Source organism: Macaca fascicularis, chromosome 3 (assembly GCF_037993035.2).
Source record: "Macaca fascicularis isolate 582-1 chromosome 3, T2T-MFA8v1.1".
Taxonomy (NCBI): Eukaryota; Metazoa; Chordata; class Mammalia; order Primates; family Cercopithecidae; genus Macaca; species Macaca fascicularis.
The window spans coordinates 193,061,599-193,087,184 of record NC_088377.1 but is presented as its reverse complement, the minus strand read 5'-3'; the positions used below and the strand labels follow the sequence as shown (position 1 = coordinate 193,087,184).

General features: G+C 52.1%; 1 protein-coding gene across 10 annotated transcripts in view; it reads left to right on the top strand.

Moving 5' to 3' along the window:
• PRKAG2 (protein kinase AMP-activated non-catalytic subunit gamma 2) overlaps positions 1-25,586 on the top strand; it is a 323,235-nt gene that overhangs the window by 67,619 nt on the left and 230,030 nt on the right. For 9 of the 10 annotated variants that reach the window (XR_012433086.1, XM_074036390.1, XM_074036392.1 and 6 more), the window contains exon 2: positions 20,985-21,056. Coding sequence is in view for 5 of the 10 variants with exons in the window: in XM_074036384.1 (XP_073892485.1) it covers positions 20,985-21,056 (72 nt within the window). In the remaining 5 variants the exon portion in view is untranslated. Of the gene's footprint in view, positions 1-16,816; positions 16,986-20,984; positions 21,057-25,586 lie in introns of those variants that run through there. The other variant, XM_074036385.1, reaches the window with a different exon arrangement.

Sequence of the window (25,586 nt, the reverse complement as noted above, 5' to 3'; positions counted from 1 at the left end):
TCCTTGGAGTGGGTGTTTGTGTCTGAAGAGCAAGCAGGAATGACATGTTTTTAACAGAAGACCAATGTGAAGGCAACGTTCCTGTGCTGAGAAGACCGGCGGGAGGACCCTGCAGCGAGGGCCTGCCAGAGCCCCTCGAAGCTCGCCAGGTGGAGCAGCCACCACGACCCTGGAATGAGGCCCGTTCTGACACCTGCTGTGGAATGCGAGAGTTTCTGGATAATCCCCGCTGCTGATGCTGCACCCATCTCGGGGTAGGGGTGTGAGGGAAGGGGCTAGGCTGGCCTAGGGATTCACCTGTTTTGAAAGCAGAATTGTTCAGATTCAAGAAGCCCACTCGCCCCTCTTGGGATTTGCCCTTAATGTTAGGCCAAGACCCAAGCCAGGCATTTATACAGGATGGCCAAGCCTGGCTGGGAGCCAGCTGCAGGCATCTGCCACCACCCCCTTCCTCTGAGTCACCCCACACTCATATGCGCAAGGCGTAGAGCCCCGAGACGTGCTCGCTGGCATCTTCCAACACGAACTCCACGGGGAAGACTGGAAGGAAGGGTGGCCCTGGAGTGGAGGAGGGGGAGCACGGGAGAGAGTTGTGCTCCCAGCAGGCCTGGGTCTGGGCCTGGGCGTGAGGAGCTTTATGTGCCCCACTGGGGCGTTAGGATAGCCAAGGCTTAGGATAGCCTTGGATGCTGGCCCAGGCCCCTCGGGGGTCTCACAGGCTGCAGGACTTGCAGCTGCTCCTCCCTGACTGCCTGGAGGCCGAGCCTCAGGCCGCGCGGCCATCTGTCGTGGTTCGCCTCTGAGGAGAGTTTTGGGAAAGGGGCGCTTTCTGAGGCTTCTTTTTTTTTTTTTTTCCTGTTCACCTTCCTTCTCAAAGCCCGACTTGATCTATGAAAACCATCTCCCCTACTTTCTCCTGCGTGGGGAGAAAAGATGCCCAGGGCCCCTCGTGTTTCTCCAAATTCCCCGCAACCTGCACTAGACTCCCTTGTTACAGTACACATTCCTGGGTCTTGCCCACCTGCTGCATGCGCGTCACCAGGCACTCAGCCGTGCCTTGTGTGCACTTCAGACCGGCTTTGCAGGAGGGAGGCCTCCTGTTTCCCTGCTGTTCTTTTATCTGAAGAGCAAGATCATGGGCCTTCTTGCCTACAGTCCAATTGGTCATTGAGTCTAGCAGTTTCCCACCAAATCAGTTTCACCCATGAAGAGAGATAAGTAAATCCTTGTGCAATTAAAAAAAAAAAAAAGACTCTAAAGAGCATGATGATCCCAACGATCCCAAATGCCGGGGCACTGCGTTTCAGCCAGCTACGCCTTGTCTGGAATACTGTCAACAAACTAGAGTCCTGCCAGATGCACTTGACAATGAAATCAACCTGAGCATCATCCAATCTCTGGTGCTGGACTCAGTTGCCACCACTTTGACAAAGTCTGGAGTGCAGTGAGTGAGGACACTAGGTGATGGATGGGGAGTCCAGCCCACTGTGGCCAGGGTTCCTCACATTTAAATATCCGCTGTCTTCTTGCTGCAGGGCGGTCCCTGTACTTACTTGGGCAGAGGGAAGGGCATAGTTTGTAGGGAGGGGTTAGGAAATTATGGCTTCAGCCCCTTCCCTCCTCCAGGCCCTTCCCTCATGTCCTGGGTCCCCACTACAGGCTTCCGCCGACTTTTCTTCGCCAAGTGATTTTTCTGTTTGGCCATCGTCTCCGCCGCATCCAGATTTATCTCTTCTCTCCCCTAGGCCTTTTGGGTCTTCTTCGGAGAGTAGCTAATCCAATAACCCGCCAAGTCAGAGAAGGGTTTGGATGCACAAGTCTCTCTCTTAGCTTCCTTTGAAATGCTGCCTTGACCCAAGTGAGGGGCCCAGGAATAGGCAGTGGAAACGGTTGTGTAGGTTTGGGACATCACACCCTGCTAGGACTTACCTGTTGGAGAAACTGGGCTTTTGGTGGCGAACAAATCATTCTTCCTACCTCTGTGGCAACTGTGCATCTAAGCTGGGTTCTGGAAGGCGCAGTGCTGGCCATTTCAGATCACAGGTTGGGAAGAAGGGGCACTGTGCCCGATCTGATAGGTGTAACACGCCATGGTGCTTTGGCACCAAGAGGCCAATTGAAACTGGAGAGTTTTAGAGAATAAAGTATGACTATCACCCACAGCACAGCTGCTTCCTGAAAATTCTGCTCCCACTGCATGAAAAAGCACATGGAGTATTCCAGGATTCTTAATATAGGCATTTTCCCACGTTCTGTAGATTGCCTGTTTTTCTTTCCCTACCCCATGGGTCTGCTGGTAGTTGACTGGCCACTTTTTGGTCAGCTTTATTGAGGTATAATTTACATATAATGCCCCTCGATTGACAGTATACAATTAGGTGCATTGTCGTAAATGTGCACAGTCATGTGACCACTGCCACAGTGTGATCTGGAACATTTCCGCCGCTCCAGAAGGTCCCTCTGACCCTTTACAGCCTCTGCCCTCCCCCACCTCCACCTTAAGACTTGAGGGTGGGTCCATGTCTTACGTTTGTATATCCCATGTCCAGCACAATTCCGAACCCAGTGTGGACACAAGTGATGTTTAAATGAGTACATTAGGAGCCCTGGCTTTTTGTTTTGTTTTTTCCAAGGCTGGAGTGCAATGGTGCGATCTCAGCTCACTTCAACCTCCATCTCCCAGGTTCAAGCGATTCTCGGGCTTCAACCTCCTGAGTAGCTGGGACTACAGCATGCACCACCATGTCTGGCTTACTTTTTGTAGTTTTAGTAGAGATGGGGTTTCACCATGTTGCCCAGGCTGGTCTCGAACTCCTGAGCTCAGGTGATCCACCTGCCTCAGACTCAGAGTCCTCGGGTTACAGGTGTGAGCCACTGTCCCCAGCCAGCTCTGGCATATTTTAAAAATCCTCCCAAGACTCCTTCTGTCTCCTTCCATTGATCCTAAGTTTTGAAAGATTGTCCACCCAGGCATTTGTTAATTAGTAATTTCTTCATTTAGTCACTCACTCCTGCCTTCCTGATCAGCATGAGATAATCAGCGTGACTGAAGTTGATAACATTCCAGCTGAAAGCAGAGGCTTGCTGTTCTCGATTGCCTATGCAGTCACGGGTGAAATGTGCAATTTCCTTTCCACTCCTTGAGTGCCTCTGAGCGCTGCGAGAGCCTCCATTGTTACTTTCGGTTATCTCTCACCCTAGACCAGAAATCGCCAGCCTTCATCACTGGCCTCTGCCTTTTTCTTTTTTTCTTTTAATAATAAATGAGGAAGTTAGCCTTTGAGCAATTTAGGAGCTCACCCGAGAGCACCCCAAAAGGCTTGAAGTTTACAGGGATTTTTCTCTGTCCCGAACTGTTTCTTGTTGTTGTAGTTGTTGAGATGGAGTCTCGCTCTGTCGCCAGGGCTGGAGTGCAGTGGCGCGATCTCGGCTCACTGCAACCTCCACCCCCTGGATTCAAGCGATTCTCCTGCCTCAGACTCCCGAGTAACTGGGACTACAGGCGGCCACCACCACGCCCAGCTAATTTTTGTATTTTTAGTAGAGACAGGGTTGGCCAGGCGGGTCTAGAACTCCTGACCTCAGGTGATCAGCCCGCCTCGGCCTCCCAAAGTGCTTGGACTACAGGCAAGAGCCACTGTGCCCGGCCTGTCCCAAACTGTCACCAAGGATTTGATGTGTCCCTTCATTCTGCCTTCCTGAGCTTCCTTTCACTTGTACATTGGGGAAGGACCTTGGCAAACTAGTAAGGTGGGACCTGCCTCTTTCCTCTCATGAAATCTCTGAGAAGGAAGACGCTGGTATCCCTGGGTTCAGTCATTATAGCATATTGCCCCTAAACTCAGCGAAGTATTTTAAAGTGATCACTCATGTTTTCCAGATGAGTCCCAGGCATCACAGCCGTGTCTTTGTTAACTCATATGTGTTTCTATACTTCTATATGTTAACTCATTTTCCAGTAGGAACACTCCCATGATTCCCAGTTTTTAGATTAAAAAACAGAGAAATGAAGTAACTTTCCTAGGGTTACATAGTCACAAGATCACCTGTTGCTACATAGCAAACCACCCCAAAACTTAAAAATATGATTTGAAATCATCTTTCATGGATTTAGGGGTCATCTGGCTCAGCTGAGTTCTCACTGGGGGTTTCTCCTATTTGAAAAGTCAGGTGGCGGCTGAGCCCGGCTCATCCTAGAGGCTCCTTCACTCTCACATTGGGCCCCTGGGCTGGCTGCGCAGCTCTTCCTCCATCCGTGCGGCCTCTCCACGTGGCTGGCTTGAGCTTCCAGATAACATGGTGGTCTTGGTGCAGATTCCTAACGTGGCAGCTGGTTTTACCCATGGCAGACATTACAAGAGATCCAGGAGGAACTGCGAGGTTCCTTCTCACCTAACCCAGAAGTCAGGTGGTGTGGTTTCTGCTGCATTTCTGTTGAGCACAGCTGCCCAAACTCAAGGATGGAAGAACAGATTTACCCACTCAACAGGAGACAGCATATGTATGCAGGGAGGGAGCACATTCCTAGTGGCTGTCCTGAGGACCACTCACGCCATGGAGCCCCTGTGCCCGCCATGCCTTGAGCCGCTTCCGCAACGGCTTTCAGACTTTGACAGAGAGCCACGCGAGGAACTTCACATCATGACCTGTTGGATATTCACATCCCAGAAAACTCCTGGAGCTCTGGTTTTGTTCCATGAACAGCAGCCGCAGCAAAACCTGTGTGTCCTCAGTGGATTTTATGACCTATGTCCTACTTGCAGTTTGAGAAGCAGTTCACACGATGCTACCTCAAGTGCCAACTCTGTGCTGCGATGGAACACCACAGACTAAAGAAAACAAATGTAGGGCCGGGCGCGGTGGCTCAAGCCTGTAATCCCAGCACTTTGGGAGGCCGAGACGGGCGGATCACAAGGTCAGGAGATCAAGACCATCCTGGTTAATACGGTGAAACCCCGTCTCTACTAAAAAGTACAAAAAACTAGCCGGGCGAGGTGGCGGGCGCCTGTAGTCCCAGCTACTTGGGAGGCTGAGGCAGGAGAATGGCGTGAACCCGGGAGGCGGAGCTTGCAGTGAGCTGAGATCTGGCCACTGCACTCCAGCCTGGGCGACAGAGCGAGACTCCGTCTCAAAAAAATAAAAACAACAACAAAAAAAAGAAAACAAATGTCAATTTGGGTTACACAGATGCCACTTCTCACCAACCCAGCAAAAGCCCAGCCCAGTGTTCAATGTTCATTCCTTTCTCTAGGCTGGGCACGCAGATAGCCTGGGGAGAACTGCCCTACTGTGATCTCTTGACTCTGCCCTTTCAGCCTTGAAAATAGGGCAGTGCAGAGTAAGAGGGGGCCAGGTGGGCCGCGGGGAGTATCCCCCAGGTAGCTTCGGTTTCCCTCCACCTGTGGAGTTCCCCTTTCTTCATGGATCTCTCCAAAGGCTGTCTCCCATATTTGTTTGAAAACAGGTCTTTGGGAAATGTTGGCACCCTTGGCCATCTGGAAGGTCAGAGTCCACTCACTTTGGGTACAAAGACCTGGGACGTGGCAGCCTCGTGTTGCACAAGCAGGGGGAGGTGTCCCTGGGCCTCATGAGTGCAAAGGGCAGAGGTTCACGATCCAGGGGGCTTCCGGGATCCACTGGTGAGAACCAAGAGTGAAACCAGAAGCTCTGGCAATGCCGGGGATAAACTACACAAAGGGGATGGTCCTCTGCCTCTAGGGATGTCCTACAGGACCTGACCCAGAATCTTCTGCACTTTCTCCATGAGAAAGAAAGGTCCCAAACCCTTCTGACAGATGTAGGTGACACACGCGGAGGCCACACTCAGGGAGGGGTTTCTTCCTGCCTCTCAGCAGCCACCAGGCCCTGCAGAGGGGCCTGGGCTGCACGGGGACTGCATCCTGCACACAGGACACGAGTCAGGGGCACCTCAGTGACCAGGCCCTGCTCACGGAGGGGTCCAAACTCTGTCCTAAGAGATGATGACTTTTAACCCCATTCCTAGGACATGAGATGCAGGCTTTTTGCTTTTTCTTTTTTGGAAGAACAAAGCCGCAAACAACCCCCTGTTTTTTGTACCTGACTCCCCGCTGGCGCCGCAGCTGATCTGGAAGTCTCTCCTCTGGTGACTTTGGCCTCACATCTCAGCAGTTTTCTTCCCTCGCCTCCTTATGTAACAAGCCCCTCTAAAACAGAATGAGTTTCTTGGCAACAAAACACCAAAAATAAGAAAACCTAGCAAATTCCCTTGTTTGGGTTCATTAGCGCCATGGTTTGCAGCCTCGAGTCCCCAACCAAGAAACTCAAGCTTTTCTGCACCACGTGGTCTCCCCAAAGAACCAGCTGCCCAGCGAGCCCTGTGAGGGGTCCTCTAGCCCCACACATTCTGAGGCCACCTGGTGCCTGCAGCTGGTCCCTGGCCTCCATCTGGAGACCTCTGTACTTGGTCGTCATTGTCCCAGCCTGCGGGGCCAAGGGCCTGGGCCTGAGAGATGGGGACCTGGGTTCTCAGACCCTTCTCCCAGCTTCCTTGCTGCCCAGCCCCAGCAAGGCGTTTCATCTCTGAGTGTCTCTAATCTCATTTATCTTCTTGGTCTGAGCGCTGAGCCTCAGACCGGATCCCACCGATCTTCTGACCCTGAGCCTGGGAGCCTGGCGTGCACCTTCCTCTGTGTTCTGGAAGGACCTGAAGCCATGGACACAGGAGGAATTGACCTCTCCAGCTCCCGTTTCCTGATGAACCTATGACCTTCAGCATCTCCGAGGAGCGGGGTGGGCGGTCCAGGCCTGGCGTGATGGGCAGTTGTTTGGCAGATGAAATTGAGGCCATCTCTGGCCATTTGCTGCTATTGCTTTTTAAAAATTTAGTGGATTTTACTTCTGAGCAGTTTTAGGTTTACAGAACAATGGAGCAGAAAGTACAGAGGGTGCCCATCTGCCCCTCCCTGACCCTGCAGCCCCCATGCCAATTTACCCTGTTGTTCGTGTCTTGCATTACGGTGGCATGTCTGTTACCATTGAGCTTCTATTGACACCTTCCTGTTAATCGAAGTCCATAGTCGACCTTAGGGCTCACTCTTGGTGTTGTACGTTCTGTGGGTTTTGACAAACGTGTGATGTTGTGTGTGTGATGTTGTGTGTCCACTATTACACTCTCATGCAGAGCAGTTTCATCGCCCTAGAAATCCCCTGTGCGCCACCTGCCCATCCCTCCCTCCCTCACCCAAGCCCCGGCTGCCATCACTTCCTTCGGCATTCGTCCTGCGCTGTCCTGGAACTGCTCATGCCCTGGAGTCTGAACACAGGCTGTACCCACCAGGTGGCAGTGACCAGCGCAGCCCTGGCGCCCACCTGGATGTGTTCGAAGGAGTGTCGTTGCAGTGCCAGAAGGAGGGACAGCCTGGAACAGAATCTGTGTTGGGAAGGCCTTGGAGGAGCTGGAGGGGTAGGGTCTAGACACCTCCTGTCTCAGAGGAGGAAACTGATGACCAGAGATGGGAGGTGACTTTCAAATGACACAGCTGGTTAGGCAGAAATCTATATCCAGGCCTGCCTCGCTGAGAGGGTAGAGGTTCAATTTATCTTTTTAAACAAGAGTTAAACTTACAAAAAGACCAAAAAGCAAAATTGTAAAAGAGTTAGCAGCATGGCTGGTTCTAGTGTCGTCAGCCCGTCTGTGAGGGATTCTGGCTGGTGTGAGGTTCTGGAGGGGCAGCGTACCTGCCAGGCATCTTCACATCCCACCTGGGAGCTGCCTGCAGAGTGGCCCTGGTGGTGTGGCCTGGAATGGGGAGTGGCAGACACCTTCTCCCGGCCTGGCTGGTCTCCACGCATCTGCTGCTGGCTAGATGCTGGCCGGCGGCACCTGGAGCCCCTGCGTGCAGAGTGTCCACGCCCGTCAGGCTGGAGGACATGACAGGTTCCATGGCTCCTGGGGAGTTCCTGGAGCAGCTGCTGCCTGCATGGCTGAGATCACAGGCTGAAGGGCTCTGGGGAAGTAACAGATTCACACACAGTGAATGACACCAGAAAGGGATTTGGAGCATGGGCTTTGTCCTGTCGCTGGAGACAAGATGCAAAAGTGCCCACAGAACCCAAGTCAGAGCATGGCTTTGTAGAATTATAACATTTGCTATGTGCCCAGTATAGCCAGGCCCATGTGAGGGATGGCAAGCCCGTTGCAATCTTGTAAGAGTTGCTGTTACCGGCTTATGTAGTGGAAACATAAACTAGAAAGAAGCAGCTAGAAGAGCATGACGTAATCAAAAGAGACCTTGGTTAGAAGTTGCAAGACCAGGATTTGGTTCTGGCTGAGTCACAGCTCTACCATGTGGTTTTGAGTAACTTGCTTGAATCTCTGGACATCTGTTACCCCACCTGTAACACAAGGGCCTTGGAGAATTTCTGAGACCACTTCCATCCTAACACCCCGTGACTGCCCAGTTCTCTGGGTTTAGGTGCTAGAGATGAGGGCATCCGCAGCAGGCCTGGGCCAGTGGGGAACAGAAGCTGACAGGCACTGCTCAGCAGGCGGCTGGGGCGGGTGGTTGTCCCCAAAGGTATAATTGCTTTTCTGGGTCTGAGGTGGCCTGGGGACAAGGCCAAGCTGCCCTGCAGGTCACAGGGCCAGGGGAGGTGCAGATGCGGGGGGTGAGAGGTGAGGAGGGAGGGAATCACCACATCCTTGTGGTAATAAAGAGATGTCATGTTCTGTGTTCTTAACTCCATGAATATTTCTGGGCACAAAGTATGGAGAGGGGCCAGAGGGCTTCAGCCAGGAGAGGAGGACAGATGGTACCCATTGTTCCACACTTCTGGTGATACCTTGGGGACAGAAGGTCAGCTCCTCTCTGTTCCCTGAAATCTACCTGCACAATTTCAAAGCTCATCTAACGCAGAATTTTTCAGACTTTTTCACCCACAACACAATAGGTACGTTTTATTCCGGCCCTGTACAGCGGCTCATGCCTGTAATCCCAGCACTCTGGTAGGCCAAGGCGGGTCTATCCCTTGAGCCCAGGAGTTCAAGACCAGCCTGGACAACATGGGAAAACTCCATCTCTACTAAAAATAGAAAAATGAGCCGGGCATGGCAGTGCACACCCGTAATCCCAGCTACTTGGGAGGTTGAGGCATGAGAATCGCTTGAACCTGGGAGGCGGAGGTTGAAGTGAGCCAAGATTGCACTACTACACACCAGCCTGGGTGACAGAGTGAGACTCTATCTCAACAAAAAAACAAACAAACAGGCCAGGTGTGGTGGCTCACGCCTCTAATCCCAACACTTTGGGAGGCCAAAATAGGTGGATCATGAGGTCAGGAATTTGAGACCAGCCTGGCCAACATGGTGAAACCCCATCTCTACTAAAAAATACAAAAATTAGCCAGGCATGGTGGTGCACACCTGTAATCTCAGCTACTCAGGAGGCTGAGGCAGGAGAATCACTTGAACCCAGGAGATGGAGGTTGCAGCGAGCCGAGATCGCGCCACTGCACTCCAGCCTGGGTGACAGAGTAAGACTCTGTCTCGGGGAAAAAAAAAACAAACAAAAGGTACATTTTATTCTATGTGTGTGTGGATCATTGAGACACAGGCTTCATGCAACCACAAGATGCATTCTTATTGTAATTCAGTTTTAGGTGGTTGTGCAATCCACTAAATTGATTTCATAATCCACTAACAAGTTGGGACTGTCAGTGTGAAGAGCCGTGGCCAGATGCTTCGGGAGTGGCCAGCTCACCCCGGGATGGAAGTGAGGAGACACATGAAAGCTCCTCTATTCACCACGCTCAGCGTGGGAAGCCCTGGCTTGCTTTTTAAGTCCGTGGTATTTCCTCCTTCCTCTGAACTCCCTGTACCTTTTGATCTATAATGTGCCTGGCACGGAGCAGGTGGGTGAAACAAGACAGAGTGGAAGGAATCCTTGGGTCCCCGTAGAAAGTGTTGGGGAAGAATCTTTTGATATAGGGCTCTGTAAATATGGACAGTTGAGATTCTGAAAGCACTGACGTGGAAGCCTTTGCAGGCCTCAGCTCTGGGCCGAATCCCAAAGCCACATCTTGGGTAGCTATTTGGGAGCAGAAATGAGGTCCCTGAGCCCTCGTTCAGAGGTGTCCTCTCTCACACAAGGTCCTCCTATGTGGAGGAGGGTGTGTCTCCGAGCCAGCCAGCAGCTCTGTGACCTTACAAAAATGTCCCCGGGGTGCCCAATTTTACTGTAGTTCACGGTGTCCCTCCTGCAGTTTGTCTTCAAGCATTAACCAAAACTGCTGGATGTGTACCCAGCGGGGAGCACCAGGCGGCAGTGGAGGGTAGGGGGTGGCAGGAAGCTGACTGTGGGGGAAGCCTCAGATCTGACCAGGGCCATTGGGCCTATGCGGCAGAGGTCAGGCCGGGGCCAGCTCACTTTCACCTCGTGGCTGGTTTTTTCCTCTCTGAAGTCTGGGCGGCCGACGACTGGAGGGTGTGGCTGCAGCTGGCGGCCGGACAGGGTGTGGGGCCTCGGGGCCTCTCCCTTGGGTCGTTAGTGCCCATGGAGGACTCTATGCTGGTATTAGCTGGTGGTTTGACATTTTATCTGTAAGCCAATAAAACCTCCCCAGAACCCCAGAGCTGGCCTCTTCACACCCTGTCTTAATAGCATCATAATGTCAGAGCTGAAGACAGCCCTAGAAGTGAAGGGCTGTCCCTCCGTACAGGGGCTGGAGGTGGCGCATGAGGACATCATTCCCTTATCCCGAGGTCTTGGTGTTTACTGGCCCCTGGGCCATCCTCAGTCATTTACGCCCCAGCTTATGACCACTCTCCCAGTGTCAGCTCTGCAAGGGGGAAGGACAGAGGCTCATGGAATCCAGCCCTGGGAGGAGCTGGTGAATGAGACACGGTCCTTGCCGAACTCCAACTGGGTGTGGAAGGAGACAGGCCCTCAGTGACAGGGTGACAAGATGCTGTGACAGATACTTGTGTGACCGTTACCCAGCTTGCAAAGGCAAGAGGATTGCCCCACTCTGCTGCCAAGGCTCAGAGATGAGGCTAGAAGGCGATCGTGGTGCTTTTCTAAACCTGTGATTGCCCTTCACGTACTGCGAATGTTCTCTGACAGTCAAAGCAGGGCATTTGGCTATTTCCTCTGGTTCTCCAAGCACTGCCAGGATGATGGCCCTTCACATCGGTCTTTGTCCTCTCATCCAGCTGGGGCCATTGGGTGTCTCACTGGGGCCTGGGCAAAGTGAAGGCTTCATAGTGTGGACAGAGAGCCATAGTGTGGACGGAGAGCCCACCTAATGACTGAGTGGACCCCATCCATCTATGCAGGGAAGGCTAAGAGCTTCCAAACAGTGGCCTGCTTTTACCCTGGACTCTCCCCATGTCTGTCCCCACCAGCTGGGGTGAGGAGGCCTGGGGCTCTGTGTTAGGCAGGGTCTCCAGAGAAAGAGAACCAAGAGGAGAGATCCAAGCATATAGATCTCCTATTTTTCTTAATATACATATGTATTATATATATATATAATTACATATATATATAATTACATATATTATATATTAAGAAAAATATGTATATTAAGGAGATATAATCACATATTAACTATATCTAATGTATATAACATGATTAATATATACATAGTATTGTTTTTTATATATATATGTATATATGTGAGATTTGTTGGAAGGAATTGGCTCATGCGTTGATTGGAACTGAAAAGTCCCGAATCCACTGGGCAGATGGTCTAGAAGCTCAGGCGGTCGATGCTGCAATCATGAAGCAGAATTTCCCGTTCCGGAACCCTCTGTTTTCCCTCTTCAGGCCTGCTGCGGATTGGGGGAGGCCCACCCACATCATTCAGCATGATCTGCTTCACTTCAAGTCACTGATTGTAGATATTAACCACGTCTGCAAATACGCCCACGGCAGCCACCTGACTGGTGTTTGATTGAATCAGTGGGTGCTATGGCCTCGCCAGGCTGACACGTCAAATTAGCCGTTACCAACTCCACAATGGGATGTGGTCAGTGGAGCCCAGCGCTCCCTGTCCCATAACATCCCCTCCCCTGTGCCCTGGCTGAGGCGTAGGGTGCCACCTGTGGAGACCACAGCTACTCCGGATGGAGGCGGCAACCTGCAGCCCAGGCCACAGCCTTGGAAGGGAGCTGGGAGGCTGCCTGCTGCTGGTCCCCAGGGAGGCAGCTGCATGGACCATGCAAACACGCCCCACACCTGCATGTCCTGGGGCCTCCTGGGTACTTGCCTCCTTCCTCATGAACTGTGAGCTGACCCAGACTCCTGTAGCCTCCACCCAACCTGCGCCTCTAGGTAGTGCCCCTGCCCCCCACTCTCCCTCCTTCTGGGGGATCTCAGACAGGCTGGAAGAAGACAAGCGTGTGTGGTTAGCAGAGGCTGGACTCAACCTGGCCTGGGAGCAGCTGCCTGTAAGAGCCTGCCCTGGGGCCCTGAACTAGGAAGGGGCTCTCAGGAATCCCACAGCACAAGCCCTGAGGTCAGGACGTTTAGGATGGCCACCCCCAGCTGGTCAGAAGAGGCACTGCTGGCCGCTGCAGAGCATCCTCCACCACAACGTGAGGAGGCCAGTGGGGTCCCTCCAAGCTTCCGTGGAGCTCTGGTCAAGTAAAGGCTGCCCTGGGTGGGCAGGGAAAACCTCGGCGGCCCTTTGCACAAGGAGAGAGCCGGAGACTCCGGCAGCAGCCACGCTGTGATCCTCTTTAGAACTGCCGTGCACAAGTGATGAATCATCTTGGCTTTCACCTTGGGAAAGGGATAAAGACAGCTCTCTAATTATAAGGGGGCAGCCAGTGTCTTTGCAGAAGCCTCTGAAACCCGATCTCAGGCCTTGGTTGAGTGTGAGCAACTGCCCTGGCTTCCGCGGGGAGCCACACGAGGGGCCTGGCTGCCCCGGTGATGATGCCTTTGTCGCTCCCCACGGCCTTCATCATCAGGCCCCAGTGTGCCCTCGGCCAGCGGCCCTTGCCATCCCCAGTGCCATGGGGGCTCACACTGCGGGAACGGCCTTTGATCACATCCTCTGGTCTGCTTTCCCACCAGCCCATGATAAGAAGGATGATGGCCTCATTTTACACGCTGGAAAGTGGAGGCTCCTGGATTTTCAAGGGCGCACTCCATATAGGACATGAATGCAGAACTGTGGGGAGGATCGAGGTCTCCTGGGCACTCCGGGCCAGGGATTCTGCAGCTATTTGGTTTTGAGCAAAAGGAGTTTCATGTCTGGTGCTGATATGGAGCTAGGGAAGCCCCAGGTGGCCTCGGGCCAGATGAGGAACTGGGAATACGGTGGAGCAGGGGACGTACTCAAAGCCGGGGAAGGCTCAGGTTGCCAGACCGGGGTCCTTGGCCTTGGGGGGCGGGGAGGTGGAGCCCCGAGGTGGCTGTGGGAACTAGGACCACCAGGTGAAGGGTGGCCGCGGGAGTGAAAAACAGTTGGATTTTTCTTTTGACATCAGGAAGTTGCTTAGGCTGCAGTGAGAAACTCTGTGTCCTCTGTGGAAAGTAAACGGCTCTGGAACTTCTCGGAGAGTGGAGCTTAGGCCTTCCCGGATTTGGCCACTGTCCCTCCCCTGCTGCCTGGTTCCAGTGATTCAATATTTGTTCCTTATTTTTCTGAGAGTGGTTATATAACACGAATGTTTTTCAAAGGCTCCAATTGACCTGGCTCTGGTCACCTCCTGCCACCCATCAGTACCAAGAATTGCCCGTTTGGTTTTGGGGATTGCGCAAGGCCGGCCTGTCCGGAGACACCTCCCCTGTGCCTCCCAGCAGAGGGGCCTGCCAAGGCCATCACCACTTGTGGCGAGCTCCAGGCCACAGTCACCACTCAGCCATGGTCAGAGCCTATGGGCCACTCCCCGGGCAGTGACTGAGGGCAGGCAAGGTGGGCAGGACAGGGTCCAGGTGGGAACTACGGGCCTCGGGCCTGTAGCTGGAGATGCCACATGCAGTTGTCCCAGGGTCACTAAGCATCTGATAGAACCCACCTAGCACTCGATCCCACAGCCCAGGCCCTTAGGATTGAGGGAGCTGAACAATCAGTTGAGAAACCTTAAGGGTTAGAACCTAAGAGGCATATCAAGACACATGTGAAGATGGAAAGGCAGAAATGCCGCTGGGTCCTGGCCATTCACCTAGATAGCGTTGTGAAGGCAGCAGAGGAAGTTCCTTCCTTCCCTCGCAGTGCAGGCCCCAAGACTCCACCCAAAGGCCCTGTGGCTCTGAGAGCAGTGGAGAGTCTTTCTTTGGTCGTTTGAGAGTAGGAGGAAATTATTTTGATGATGAAGATAGGAGATGAGAATGTGCATCTTATTCTGAATCTAGTGGGGTTCCTTTACAATGTTCCCGATCTCACCTATTGTTGCCCAGTTCGGCGGGTAAAAACAGAGAACGTGTGAGCTAAAAGGCGTCTTCACAGGTTCTCCAGTTCAACCCTCTCATTTGACAGAAGAAAAGCTGAAGTCCAGACATGCCCAAGATGCCCCAGATCGCAGATCACAGAGCTGGGGCTCCGGCTCAGCCCCCGGCTCCCTCCCCGCTGCAGGCTGTGTTCTCGCGGGCCTGAGGGACACGGGGGCTTGAATATGCCAGGGAGGGGCCCTGGCCTCGGCGGACGCACGGCCCAGCAGCTCCAGATGGTGCTCTCTGTGCTGGGGTTCACTCAGCGGGAGCGGAGAATGCAAACCATCCTCAATGTGTTGCTTCCTCGGTCGGAATCAAACAGGAATGTTGTATCATGATCCTGATATTTTAAACCTCAAGTTGACCCTGAGGTGGGGGCCATTTGGGCCCCTGCCACTGGCAGCCTTTCTATTTGTCCTGTATTTGCACTCTTGTCTGTCTTCTTTCTGGGGTATCCCAGCTGCTTCAACAAAGGAGTTCTGTAAGACAAAACATCAGAAACGCTGGAAGGTCGGAACTGCATCTGATCGACACACACTTAGCACCTGCTGTCAGGGCTAAGATGTGAGTAAAACCATCCCCATCCTTCAAGAATACACAAATTAGTTGATTGCAAACATAGAAAGTCTATTATCCTATGGGGAAATATTGGGATAAGTAGGGGACCGGGGGCAGGAAGAGCTGTATATGACTCCAAAATGTGGATAGTGCAAGAACGCGAGTGATTGCATTTGGTGGTGGGATTTTTTAGACTTTCCTGTTCCTTGCAACACCAGCATGAGTTACTTTTAGTTAAGAAGAACTTGGAAGAGAAAGTTAGTATGGTAAGCTGTCTGGGGAATGAATCACAGGACTATACAAATCCTTATGTATCCTTCCTTCCTTCCCCTGAGGTCGCACTGTGCCAAGGATACTTGTTTTAGGAAGAAAAGCTCTCTTTTTATAGCCTCTGATACCAAATTGTTTTTCTGTTACTGGAACCGAGCCACTCCAGGGAGGTGGTGGAGTTTCATAGAAAGAGTTCTGAGCTGGGAGTAGGTGGACCTGGTTACAGGACATGCCTTCTACTGTCTGATTCTCTGGCACTGGGCAAATGACTTAACCTCTCTGACCCTCAGTATCTTCATCTGTAGTCGGGGATGATACCACTTTTCTTTCCCACTTGTATGGGTTGCTGTAAGGACCAAATGAGGCAACAGTTCGGAGATTTCAGAAGGACATACTAATGTCAGATTAATGATGGCTCTGTTGTTAATACCTCACTTTTTTTGTGATAGACTTTTGGTTTTTGCCTGGATTTCTAAGGTGGTGAGATGGATAAATGAGTTGCTTTTAAGGTCAGCTTACATCTCAGGAATTCTCTAGATTTGGGGCTTTTCTCTTTGGTCCTGATGCTTTCCTGACAGGTGACTTTATCAGTCCAAATCCTGAAAATTCACTTTTTTATCTCCAACACATGTGGTCAAAGTCTAACTGACATTTTGTGCAGCAGATGAAAATCAGAGTGCTAAAGCTGTCTCTTGGCAGAGATCAGGAGTTCAGCATCTCTTGGTACCTCAGCGTTGTCCCCTAAATATCCTCCCAGTCCTGTGAGGGCCTGAGTGGCTGGCGGACAGGAAGAGGAAGTGAAGGACTGGAATGGGAGTGGAGACCGGTAGTGGGGAAGGCCCAAAGCTCTGGCAGGAGTTTTAAATTTAGAAATCACGGGAATGGGGCAAATCCAGGAGCTTGGGCCTCTGGCATGTCACCTAAGAGGCCAGGTCCTAAGTATTCTACACGCCAAGACTCTAGTTGCCATAGTTGCAGTTAGAGATTTTCCCACACCGGCCCCAAGGTGCGTGATGTTTCCTGGTGAGCTCTGGAGATGAGAGCCAAGATTAGAATACTGGGACTTGCTGGGAGGTGGGATTGGGGGTGGGGAGCCTTCCAGCAAACCCCGCCATCTGTGCCAGGGGACTTCCCTGTCGGGCTGCATGACCAGGCAGGCACACACACCTGAGTCCAGCAGCCTCACAGCAGGCCACAATGTTGGACCTGACTTGATGCTTTCATACTCACTCCGGCCCGAGACACCTGCCTGGGACCTGCCTCCGCCACTCCGGGCAGCCGCCTGGGGCCCGTGGGCAGCCTGAGCTAGCAGCAAGCCCTGCATCCTGCCCTCAGCTCTTTTAAACCATCTTGACGTGAGTCCCTTTGAACCTCCTCAGCCTCAGTTGTTAGAGAAGGATGCTGCTTAGGGTTGCATGAGGAGCAAGCGAGGATTTGTGAAAAAGCTTCTGCATGTGGAAACTGCTGTTGCTGAACGAATGTTAGAGGGTAATGAGAATTTGAAACCAGAGAGGAATGTGCTCATTAAAATGGGCGATAAGAGACCCACCCTGGTCCCTCGTCACTTCCTAGTGAATTGCAACTGCGTGTGGCCTGATCGTTCACTGGCCCGGCGGCACAGACTCTGTGGCCCCCATGCTTGCTGCAGGCGCAAGAGGGTGCTTAGTCGGGGAATTAATTCAAACACGTCTGGAACCTGCTGCTTGCCGGGTACAGTACGAGGCCAAGAATAGAGAGGTGGGTAGATTTCCTCTTGCCAGTGATGGATTCAAAGTCTAGTTAGAGAAATAAACTGATAGATGAGGATAATACGGGGTTATGAGTCCGGTAATAAAGGTGTGTCTGAAGTACTGTGGGACACAGTCTAGAATAATAAGAGATAATTAATTCTGTCTGAGGGTGACTCTCAGCAAGAGAGTGTATTTGAATTGGGCTTTGCAGGACACATAGGAGTTTACTTTGTGAGCCAGGATTTGGGGGCACGGGGCAGGAAGAGCAAGAGAAAGGAAAGAGAGCTCGGAGGAAGGAAAGGGTTAGGGGTGTTTGGTGAATGGCACCAGGGTGGTTCCTGCATTGCTATGGGCTGGGCTCCATGCTGGGGGCTGGGGATGGGACCCTGGAGCTATCCCTGAGTGGCTGAAGTGAAGCGGGAGCGGTTCACAGGACGGGTGGATGGTAGTCATGAACAGAAGTGTCTGAGGAGTTAAGACAGCATTCCAGGTGGGATGTCCATGGATACATAGCTGTGTTTGGAAAATGACAAACCCTCTGCCTGGGCTGTTGCTGAAAGGAGGAGACAGGAACAGAGAACATCAGAAATAAGGCTGCAGAGGTCAGCTCATCTGTGGGGCTTGGGTTGCAGTCTGCAGGGCTGGCTGGGAGCTCCTGACTGTGTTTGAGACTCCCGAGACTCCTTCATGGGAGGCACACGGCTCTTCCTCTGGGCTATGGTGGAATTTCCAAATGCCCTCGCTGTACCGAGGCCAGTGCATGCTCCCCACGCTCCCCAGGTGATCTCAATGTGCAGCCAGGGCTGAGAACTTTGGAGATAAACACCACCAGAAAGGCTGAGTCTGGAATCTGCACACCTGAGATCTCACCAGCATGTCTCAGTCAGCCAGGCCTGGAAGCCATTGCCGAGGTGACAGTAGAGTCTAAGGCTGGGGCCTTAGCAGGGGACTGACGTGATGGGGCTCACCCTTTCAGGGGTCGCTCTTTAAGCAGAGATTTGGAGCACAGATCCGAACGAGTAAGGCTGAACGATTTGTACAATAATTAGGTGGCCCAAGAGGGAACTGGGTGAGAGTGGGTATAGGCCTGGACCCCCGGGGCAAGGACATGGAGAGAAGGGAATGGGTTAAAAAAAAAAAAAAAAGGTTAAGTACAGCGAACACTACAGAAGGAAATGAAAGATGGAAATGAACACAAATAGATGAAAACACATCCTATGTTCATGGATTGGGAGGCAATATTGTTAAGAGGTCAAGACTACCCAAAGTGGTCTATAGATTCAGTGCAATCCCTATCAATTTTCCCAAAAATAGAATAATTAGTCTATCCTAAAATTCACGTGGAATCTTAAGGGACCCTATCTAGGCAAAATAATCTTGAAAAAAAGAAGAACAAAGTTGGAGGTCTCACATTTCCCAATTTTAAACTTACTGTAAGGCCACAATAATCAAAACAGTGTGATACTACCAAAAAAACAGGCACGTAGACCAATGGAAGGGAACAGAGAGCCCAGAAATAAACCCTCAGAGATATAGTCAAATGACTTTCCATAGTCACGCCAAGACTATTCAATGGGGAAAGGACCATCTTTTCAACAAGTAGTGCCAAGAAAACTGGATATCTACATGCAAAAGAATGAAATTGGACCCTTATGTTTATACCATATACAAAAATTTACATAGATCAAAGACCTAAATATAAGAGCTAAAACCATAAAATATAAAACTCTTAGAAGAAAACATAGGAGAAAACCTTCATGACACTTAATTTGGCAGTGATTTCTTGAATACAACACCAAAAGCACAGGCAACAAAAGGAAAATTAGATAAATCAAAGACTTCTGTACATCAAGGGACACAGCAGAGTAAAACAGCGACCCACAGAATGGGGGAAAATATTTGTAAGTCATGTGTCTGACAAGGGGTTAATAACCAGAATATATAAAGAATTCCTACAAGTCAACCATAATCAACCCAATTAAAAAATGGGCAAATAAGTTAAATAGACATTTCTCCAAACAAGACAGACAAATAGCCTGAATAGACATTTCTCCAAAGATGATAGACAAATGGCCTGAATAGACATTTCTCCAAAGATGATAGACAAATGGCCTGAATAGACATTTCTCCAAAGATGATATACAAATGGCCAATAAGCAGATGAAAAGATGTTCAACTTCACTAGTTATCCAAGAAATGCAAATCAAAACCATAATGAGATATGAACTCACACCCACTTAAGATGGCTATCAGAAAACAAAGACCAAAGATAACAAGTGTTGGTGAGGGTGTGGAGAAATTGAAACCCTGTGTACTGTGGGTGGGAAAGTAAAATGGGGTAGCTGCTGCAGAAAACAGTTGAATGGCTCCTCAAAAAATTAACAGTAGGATGACCTGATGTCCAGCAGTTTCACTTCCGGGGATAAATGAAAACAATTGAAAGCAAGGTCCTGAAGAGATATTTTTACACCTGTTATATTGGTTTGCTAGGCTGCCATAGCAAAGCACTACAGATTAGGTGGGGTGGCTTAAACAACAGACATGTGTTTTCTCATGATTCTGGAGGCTAGAAGTCTAAGATCAAAGTGTCGGCAGGGTTGGTTTTTCTGGGGCCCCTCTCTTTGGGTTGGTGGCTGTCTTCTCCCTGTGTTTCCATGTGTGGTCTCTGTCTTGTAGGTGCCTGTGTCCTAATCTCTTACTGGAAGGACACCAGTCATATTGGACTAGGACCCACCTTAATGACCTCATTTTAAATTAATTGCCTCTTTAAAGACCTTATCTCCAAATACAGTCACATTCTGAGGTCCTGGGGATCAGGACTTCAACATATGGAGTTTTTTGGTGGGAAGGGAGACACTAATTCATACCATAACACTCATACTCATAGCAGCGTTATTCACAATAGACAAAAGGTAGAAGCAACCCAAATGTCCATCAACTGATGAATGCATAAGCAGAATGTAGTCTACTCATACAATGGAACATTATTCAGCCTTCGAAAGGAAGGGAACTGTGGCACACACTACCACATGGAGGAGCCTTGAAGACATTATGCTAAGTGGAATCAGACAGTCACAAAAGGACATATACTGTCTGATTCTACTTATATGAGGTACCTAGAGTGGTCGGATTCAAAGACATAGGAATTATCTCTTTGCACTGGGGGGAGGAGGATGGGGAGTTAGTGTTTGATGGGGACAGCGTTTTGGTTTGGGAAGGTGGAAAGGTTCTAGAGATGATGGTGGTGACGACTACGCAGCAATGTGAATGTTCTTCCTGCCACCAAACCGCACACTTAAAATGACTGAGACGGCAAATATTATGTTATGTGTATTTTACCACAACTAAAAACTTTAAAATAAAAAAGAAAGGTTAGGGATGCAGCTCTGCTCGATTTGAGGATGGCTGGGCGGGTTTCTGCCTGGTGTGGAGGCGTTCACAAGGCAAGATTCAAGAGGAAGAAGGGGCAGGGCTGTTTCAGACGCAATGAGTGTGTGGGGAGCTACTTTCCCCCAATCTGTTTTAGACTCTGTTTTGGCCACGATGTCATTAGACTCTGCTGATAGTTTTGCCTCAGCCGCCACCCCAGTGTCACCCTCCCCATCCCTGTCCCATCATCTTCCCAGGCAGACACATGGCCCTGGACCCATGTTCCGTGCTGTGGGGTAAAATCATGTCCATCAGCAGAACAGTCTGAGATGGGGCTCTCGTCCCTCCACCCTTTCTGCCTGCCTGTCTCCTTTAGTCCCAGCCATTTCTTCTTTCTTCCTCCCTGGGGTGATAGGAGGTTATGGCTGCTACTGGAAGTTTGACTGCACATTCTGGAAGCAAATGTGCATGGTGGTGAGGGGCTTTGGGGGCTGGGTGTGGCTAACACATCCACGTCCCTTTATGGTGGATTTGGAGGATAAGGACTCGGGAAGGTGGAGGTGACACCCACAGAGTTCCTGCAGCCCCTGGGTCCGAGGGCCACTGTCACTGACCACGTGCTCTCTGTCCACCCTAGGACCTGAGCTCCTTTGCCATGCCGCTCCTGGACGGAGACCTGGAGGGTTCCGGAAAGCATTCCTCTCGAAAGGTAAGGCCTCCTTTCTGGAAGTTGCTCACAGCTCACTTGAGGTGCCACGGAGGCAGGCAGAGCCTGAGACCACGTCCACCTGTGTGTTCACCCACACGCCCACCTGCCTGCCCGCTTGCATGCCTGGCCGTAGCTGAGCCCATCCTGGGACAGCTCACCTACCATGGCCAAGCCTGGCATATTAGCCAGGCTGTCCAACTGGAGAGCCTCCTGGGCTTCACTCCTTTTTCTTCTCCTCGCGTGGCACTGACTGTGGCCCACTAGACCCCCCTAATGTGGGCAGAGGCAGTGGAGGAAGATGAGCAATGAGCTAAGCCCAGTGGAAGGTATCGGTCCCTGCAGACCATCTGTGGTCTTTGGGCTGAACTCGACTGGCAGGACTTTTCCCTGCTGTCCACCAGCACCCACCCCCAGTGCTGGGCTCTCTCCTTCCACCTCGTGTTGCACCCTCTCTACACGCCTTTTTCTCTCCTTCCACATTTCCTTTCCTTTCTTTAGCTCCTCGCTGTCCCTCCCCTACTGGTGAATTTCCCTCCCATTAGGAAACCAGTGTCTCAAGGAGGTTGTTGACTGTGTAGGGTCAGGTGGCCAAGAAAGAGTGTGGGGTGGGGTGGGGGCTCCGGAGAGGGAGGCACAGCATCAGGTGAAGGTCGAGGTGGCCATGGCAGGACACAGAGGTCCGGGCTTCTTGCAGGTTTCTCCTGCAGCCAGGAAGTAAGGGTGGGCGGGGGCCTGGTAGGGGACACACTTCCTGGCATTCTGCCACCCACAGACCCCTCCGGCAGGTGACAGCGGACAGAGCTAGTGATCTGGGGGCTGCGTGCAGGGTCTAGGCATGGGTTCTGGGTGCCGGCCAGCCTGGGATGAGGGCAGGAGTTCCCATGCTGGAAAAAGCAAATCTCCTCTTTAATCATTTGAATTACACACAACTGAATCAAATTGGTGTTGGCCTATAGGGCTGCCCCGCCCTGTCCTCAACAAGCAACCTTATTAGCAGCTCTTATGACCCATCCAGCAAAGACTGTCAGGGAATGGCCTTGAGCTTCTGGGCCAGCAGAGAGTGGAGTGGCAGGAAGGGGCCACCAAGCCCAAGCCCTGTGCAAGGCTGCAGGACCGGCCCCACAGGCGCCGGGTCATCTTCCTCCTGTTTGACTCTGCAAAACCCTGCTTTCCAGTGAAAACCTTGCATGGAAGATCTGAGACTGCGGAAGAGACATACAGGCCACAGCCTGGCCCTGGCCCCAGCTTCCTCTCCAGCAGCTACATGACAAATGGCCCCATAGGCAGAGCTCTGCTCCACAGACGCCTGAGTGCCTGCTCTCCATTAGCTCTGTGGAGCCAGGCACACACTTGGGAGTCTCGTCAATACCCGAGGAATCATCCGGTTGCATTCACCAACATATCATTTAGCTATAGCTTGCCCAAGAGCAAGGGCTGAGGCCCTGTCCCTGGTGGCTTCAGCTGGCGCCTGTTATCTGCACCGCCACACAGCCCACCCCAGCAGGCCTGTCCCTCCGCCTGGCTTTCCCACCGTCCGGGAGTGTGAGCTGGCCCCCGAGGCTCCCGGTGAGAGGGGTCAGGCAGGGCCCAGCATCCACCATGCTTCGGCTATTTTCCAGGGACAGGACTAGCAGGGCTGCTTCCTAGGGCTCCCTCCTCAGCCCTGATCACTGGGCACCTGACTCCACTGGCCTGGATTCAGAATACAGAATGGAACCCCATTGAGGATAATCCTGGGATCCCCCTTGCCCATCATACATGGTTAAACTGGCCTTTCGTGACTGGTTCTCCAGGAGCCCATGGCTCAACTTCCCCCATGACCCCCACCCTCATGGTGGCCCAAGTGAATGGCCCTCTGTCTCTGTGCTTCACACCCCTTCTCCTCTGTCTCTGGGCACTGGACGCCTCCCCGGCCCTGTCATCGCCTCTCTGAAGCCCAGCTAGCTGTCAGGGCCTCCTCTGCGTTGGGGCCTCTGTTGAGGGGCAGGTTTCAGCTCTGGGTCCTTTATCCATCTGCATGGTGCTTATGGTGCTTCGGCCTTGCAGGCACTCTGCAGGCTCTCCTGGGGCCCCACTCCCCTGTGTGTGTCTGTTTCCCTGTAGGAGTGGACGTTTGCATTGTCTCGGCCCTCTGCCCCAGCCCCCCAGCAAGCTCGCTCTGCGGTACACAGAGCACATCCAGGCACCGAGTCCGGGCTCACCTTTCCAGCAGCTCCAAAATCCCGCCCCTCCCTCCGGTCCTCCCATGTGACCTCGGCTCCTCTTCTGGTTCGTACCCTCCAGGCTGCTGTCATGATTGTCACAGCCCTGGGAACGAAGCTTAGAGAACCAAGTTGTTGTCCACATTGCGGGAAACTGAGCTGTGACCAAACCCGGGCCTCTGCCCAGGACCAGCTTGTTGTATCACCCTGTGATAGGACCACCCTGGTCCCTGTGTGTGTTGTTCCTACTGGCTTCTCTCAGCCCCCACCCCACCCTAGACCTGCACACACAGTACCCACCTCTTGAAGAAGAACCTCTTTTTTTTTTTTTTTGAGACAAGGTCTTGCTGTGTACCCAGGCTGGCTGGAGTGCAGTGGTGTCACCTTTCTCACTGCAGCCTCCACCTCCACCTCCTGGGCTCAAGTGATCCTCCCACCTCAGCCGCCTGAGTAGCTGGGACTACAGGCCACCACACCTGGCTAATTTTTGTAGCGACAGGGTTTTGCCATGTTGCCCAGGCTGGTCTCGAACTCCTGAGTTGAGGTGATCCACCCACCTTGGCCTCTGAAAGTGCTGGGATTACAGGTGTGAGCCACCACCCCCCACCTGAAGAATCTCTTGTTTGTAAATTTATTCTCAGGATTTGTCCTGATTCCCATAGTTAGGTGGAATGGTGGCTAAATGGAATACTCTATAAACAGAGAATCTAAATGCTTTTCATAGTAAATGGTCACAAAAAAAATCAGCTGGGCGTGGTGGTGACACTTGTAATTCCAGCTACTCAGGAGGCTGAGGCAGGAGGATTGCTTGAGCCCGGGAGGTGGAGGTTGCAGTGAGCTGAGATTGCGCCACTGCACTGCAGCCTGAGCAACAGAGGGAGACCCTCTCTCAAAAACAAAAACAAAAAACAAAGAACTACACAAAAAATTTAAATTCAAATTTCTTTATAGCCAGGAGAGTTTGAGTTACAAGGTCCTACAGAACCACACTCGTCTTCCTGCCAGGCCCACTCACGAAGGTGTCCGCCCCAGACCGAGCCCTGCACCTCCACGTGGCGGCGCCGGCTCTTTCGGCTGGAGAGGCCACGCAGGGAGGCTGTGCTGCGCAGGTCCACGCCACGGGCATCCTGTCCTCCCGGGGCCGCGGGCTCGGGGCTTGGGCCGCCCTCTAGTGGCGGAAGAACGTCCCCAGGCTGCGGTCCGGACAGCGCACCGCGAGGTGGAACAGAGAGACCCTGAAGTGGCACCGAGGCTGCCTGTGGGGTGTCCTGTGCTCCGTTTTCAGCGCGGCCGCCGGAATGCAGCATTTCCCACATCTGCCCTGGTCCTGGCACCCCGTGAGCCCTGCGGACGGGTTACTCGCCCTTCTTGCTTCTGAACTGGGTCATCTCTGAGGTCCTTTCCACTCGGTGTAGCTTGCAAGTTTCCCAAGTGGTAGGGCAAGAGCTGTTTACCACGCCCGTGTGCTTCCCGGCCTCACGTGGCTTCGTCTGACGTTCAAGCAGCCCTCGAGGTGAAGGCATGACCGTCCTCATTTTATAGTTGAGGGAGCTGAGGCTTCGTGAGACCAAGTAACATGCCCAGGTTGGCTCAGCAGGTGGCAGAGCTGGGGCCAAATACAGGCACCCAGAGGGAGGGCACGAGCTCCTCCACGCACCCGGCAAGAACATGGCTGCGGGCACGTGGGATGTTTCTCAAAGTCTACTGTGAGCTGTGTGCCTTGGCTTAAAGTTATGGAGTCTGATAATTTTTTAAGCCATGACTAGAATTTTAAATCGTCGGTGAAGTGAGTCTCAGAGGTGTTGGGCTTTGTTAACTTTCTTTCTTTCTTTCTTTCTTTTTTTTGAATGGAGTCTCGCTTTGTTGCCCAGGCTGGAGTGCAATGGTACCATCTTGGCTCACTGCAAACTCTGCCTCTCGGGTTCAAGAGATTCTCCTGCCTCAGCCTCCCAAGTAGCTGGGATTACAGGCGCCCACCACCAAACCCAGCTAATTTTTTTTTTTTTTTTGTATTTTTAGTAGAGACGAGGTTTCACCATGTTGGCCAGACTGGTTTCAAACTCCTGACCTCAGGTGATCCACCGCCTCGGCCTCCCAAAACGCTGGGATTACAGGCGTGAGCCACCGTACCTGGCCAGCTTTGTTAACTTTTCTCCTGACTTCTGTCGGCAACCTCAGTCTTTCAAATGCTGAAGCAGCTTAGAGGTGAAAAAGTCGTCTTCTCCTAGGACTGAGGTCTCAGGATGGAGTTCTAGGCCCGCTCTGTTCTGGAACATAGGGATCTCATAGGCAGGGAAGAGAACTGCGGTCCTCTGTGGTCAGACCTTGG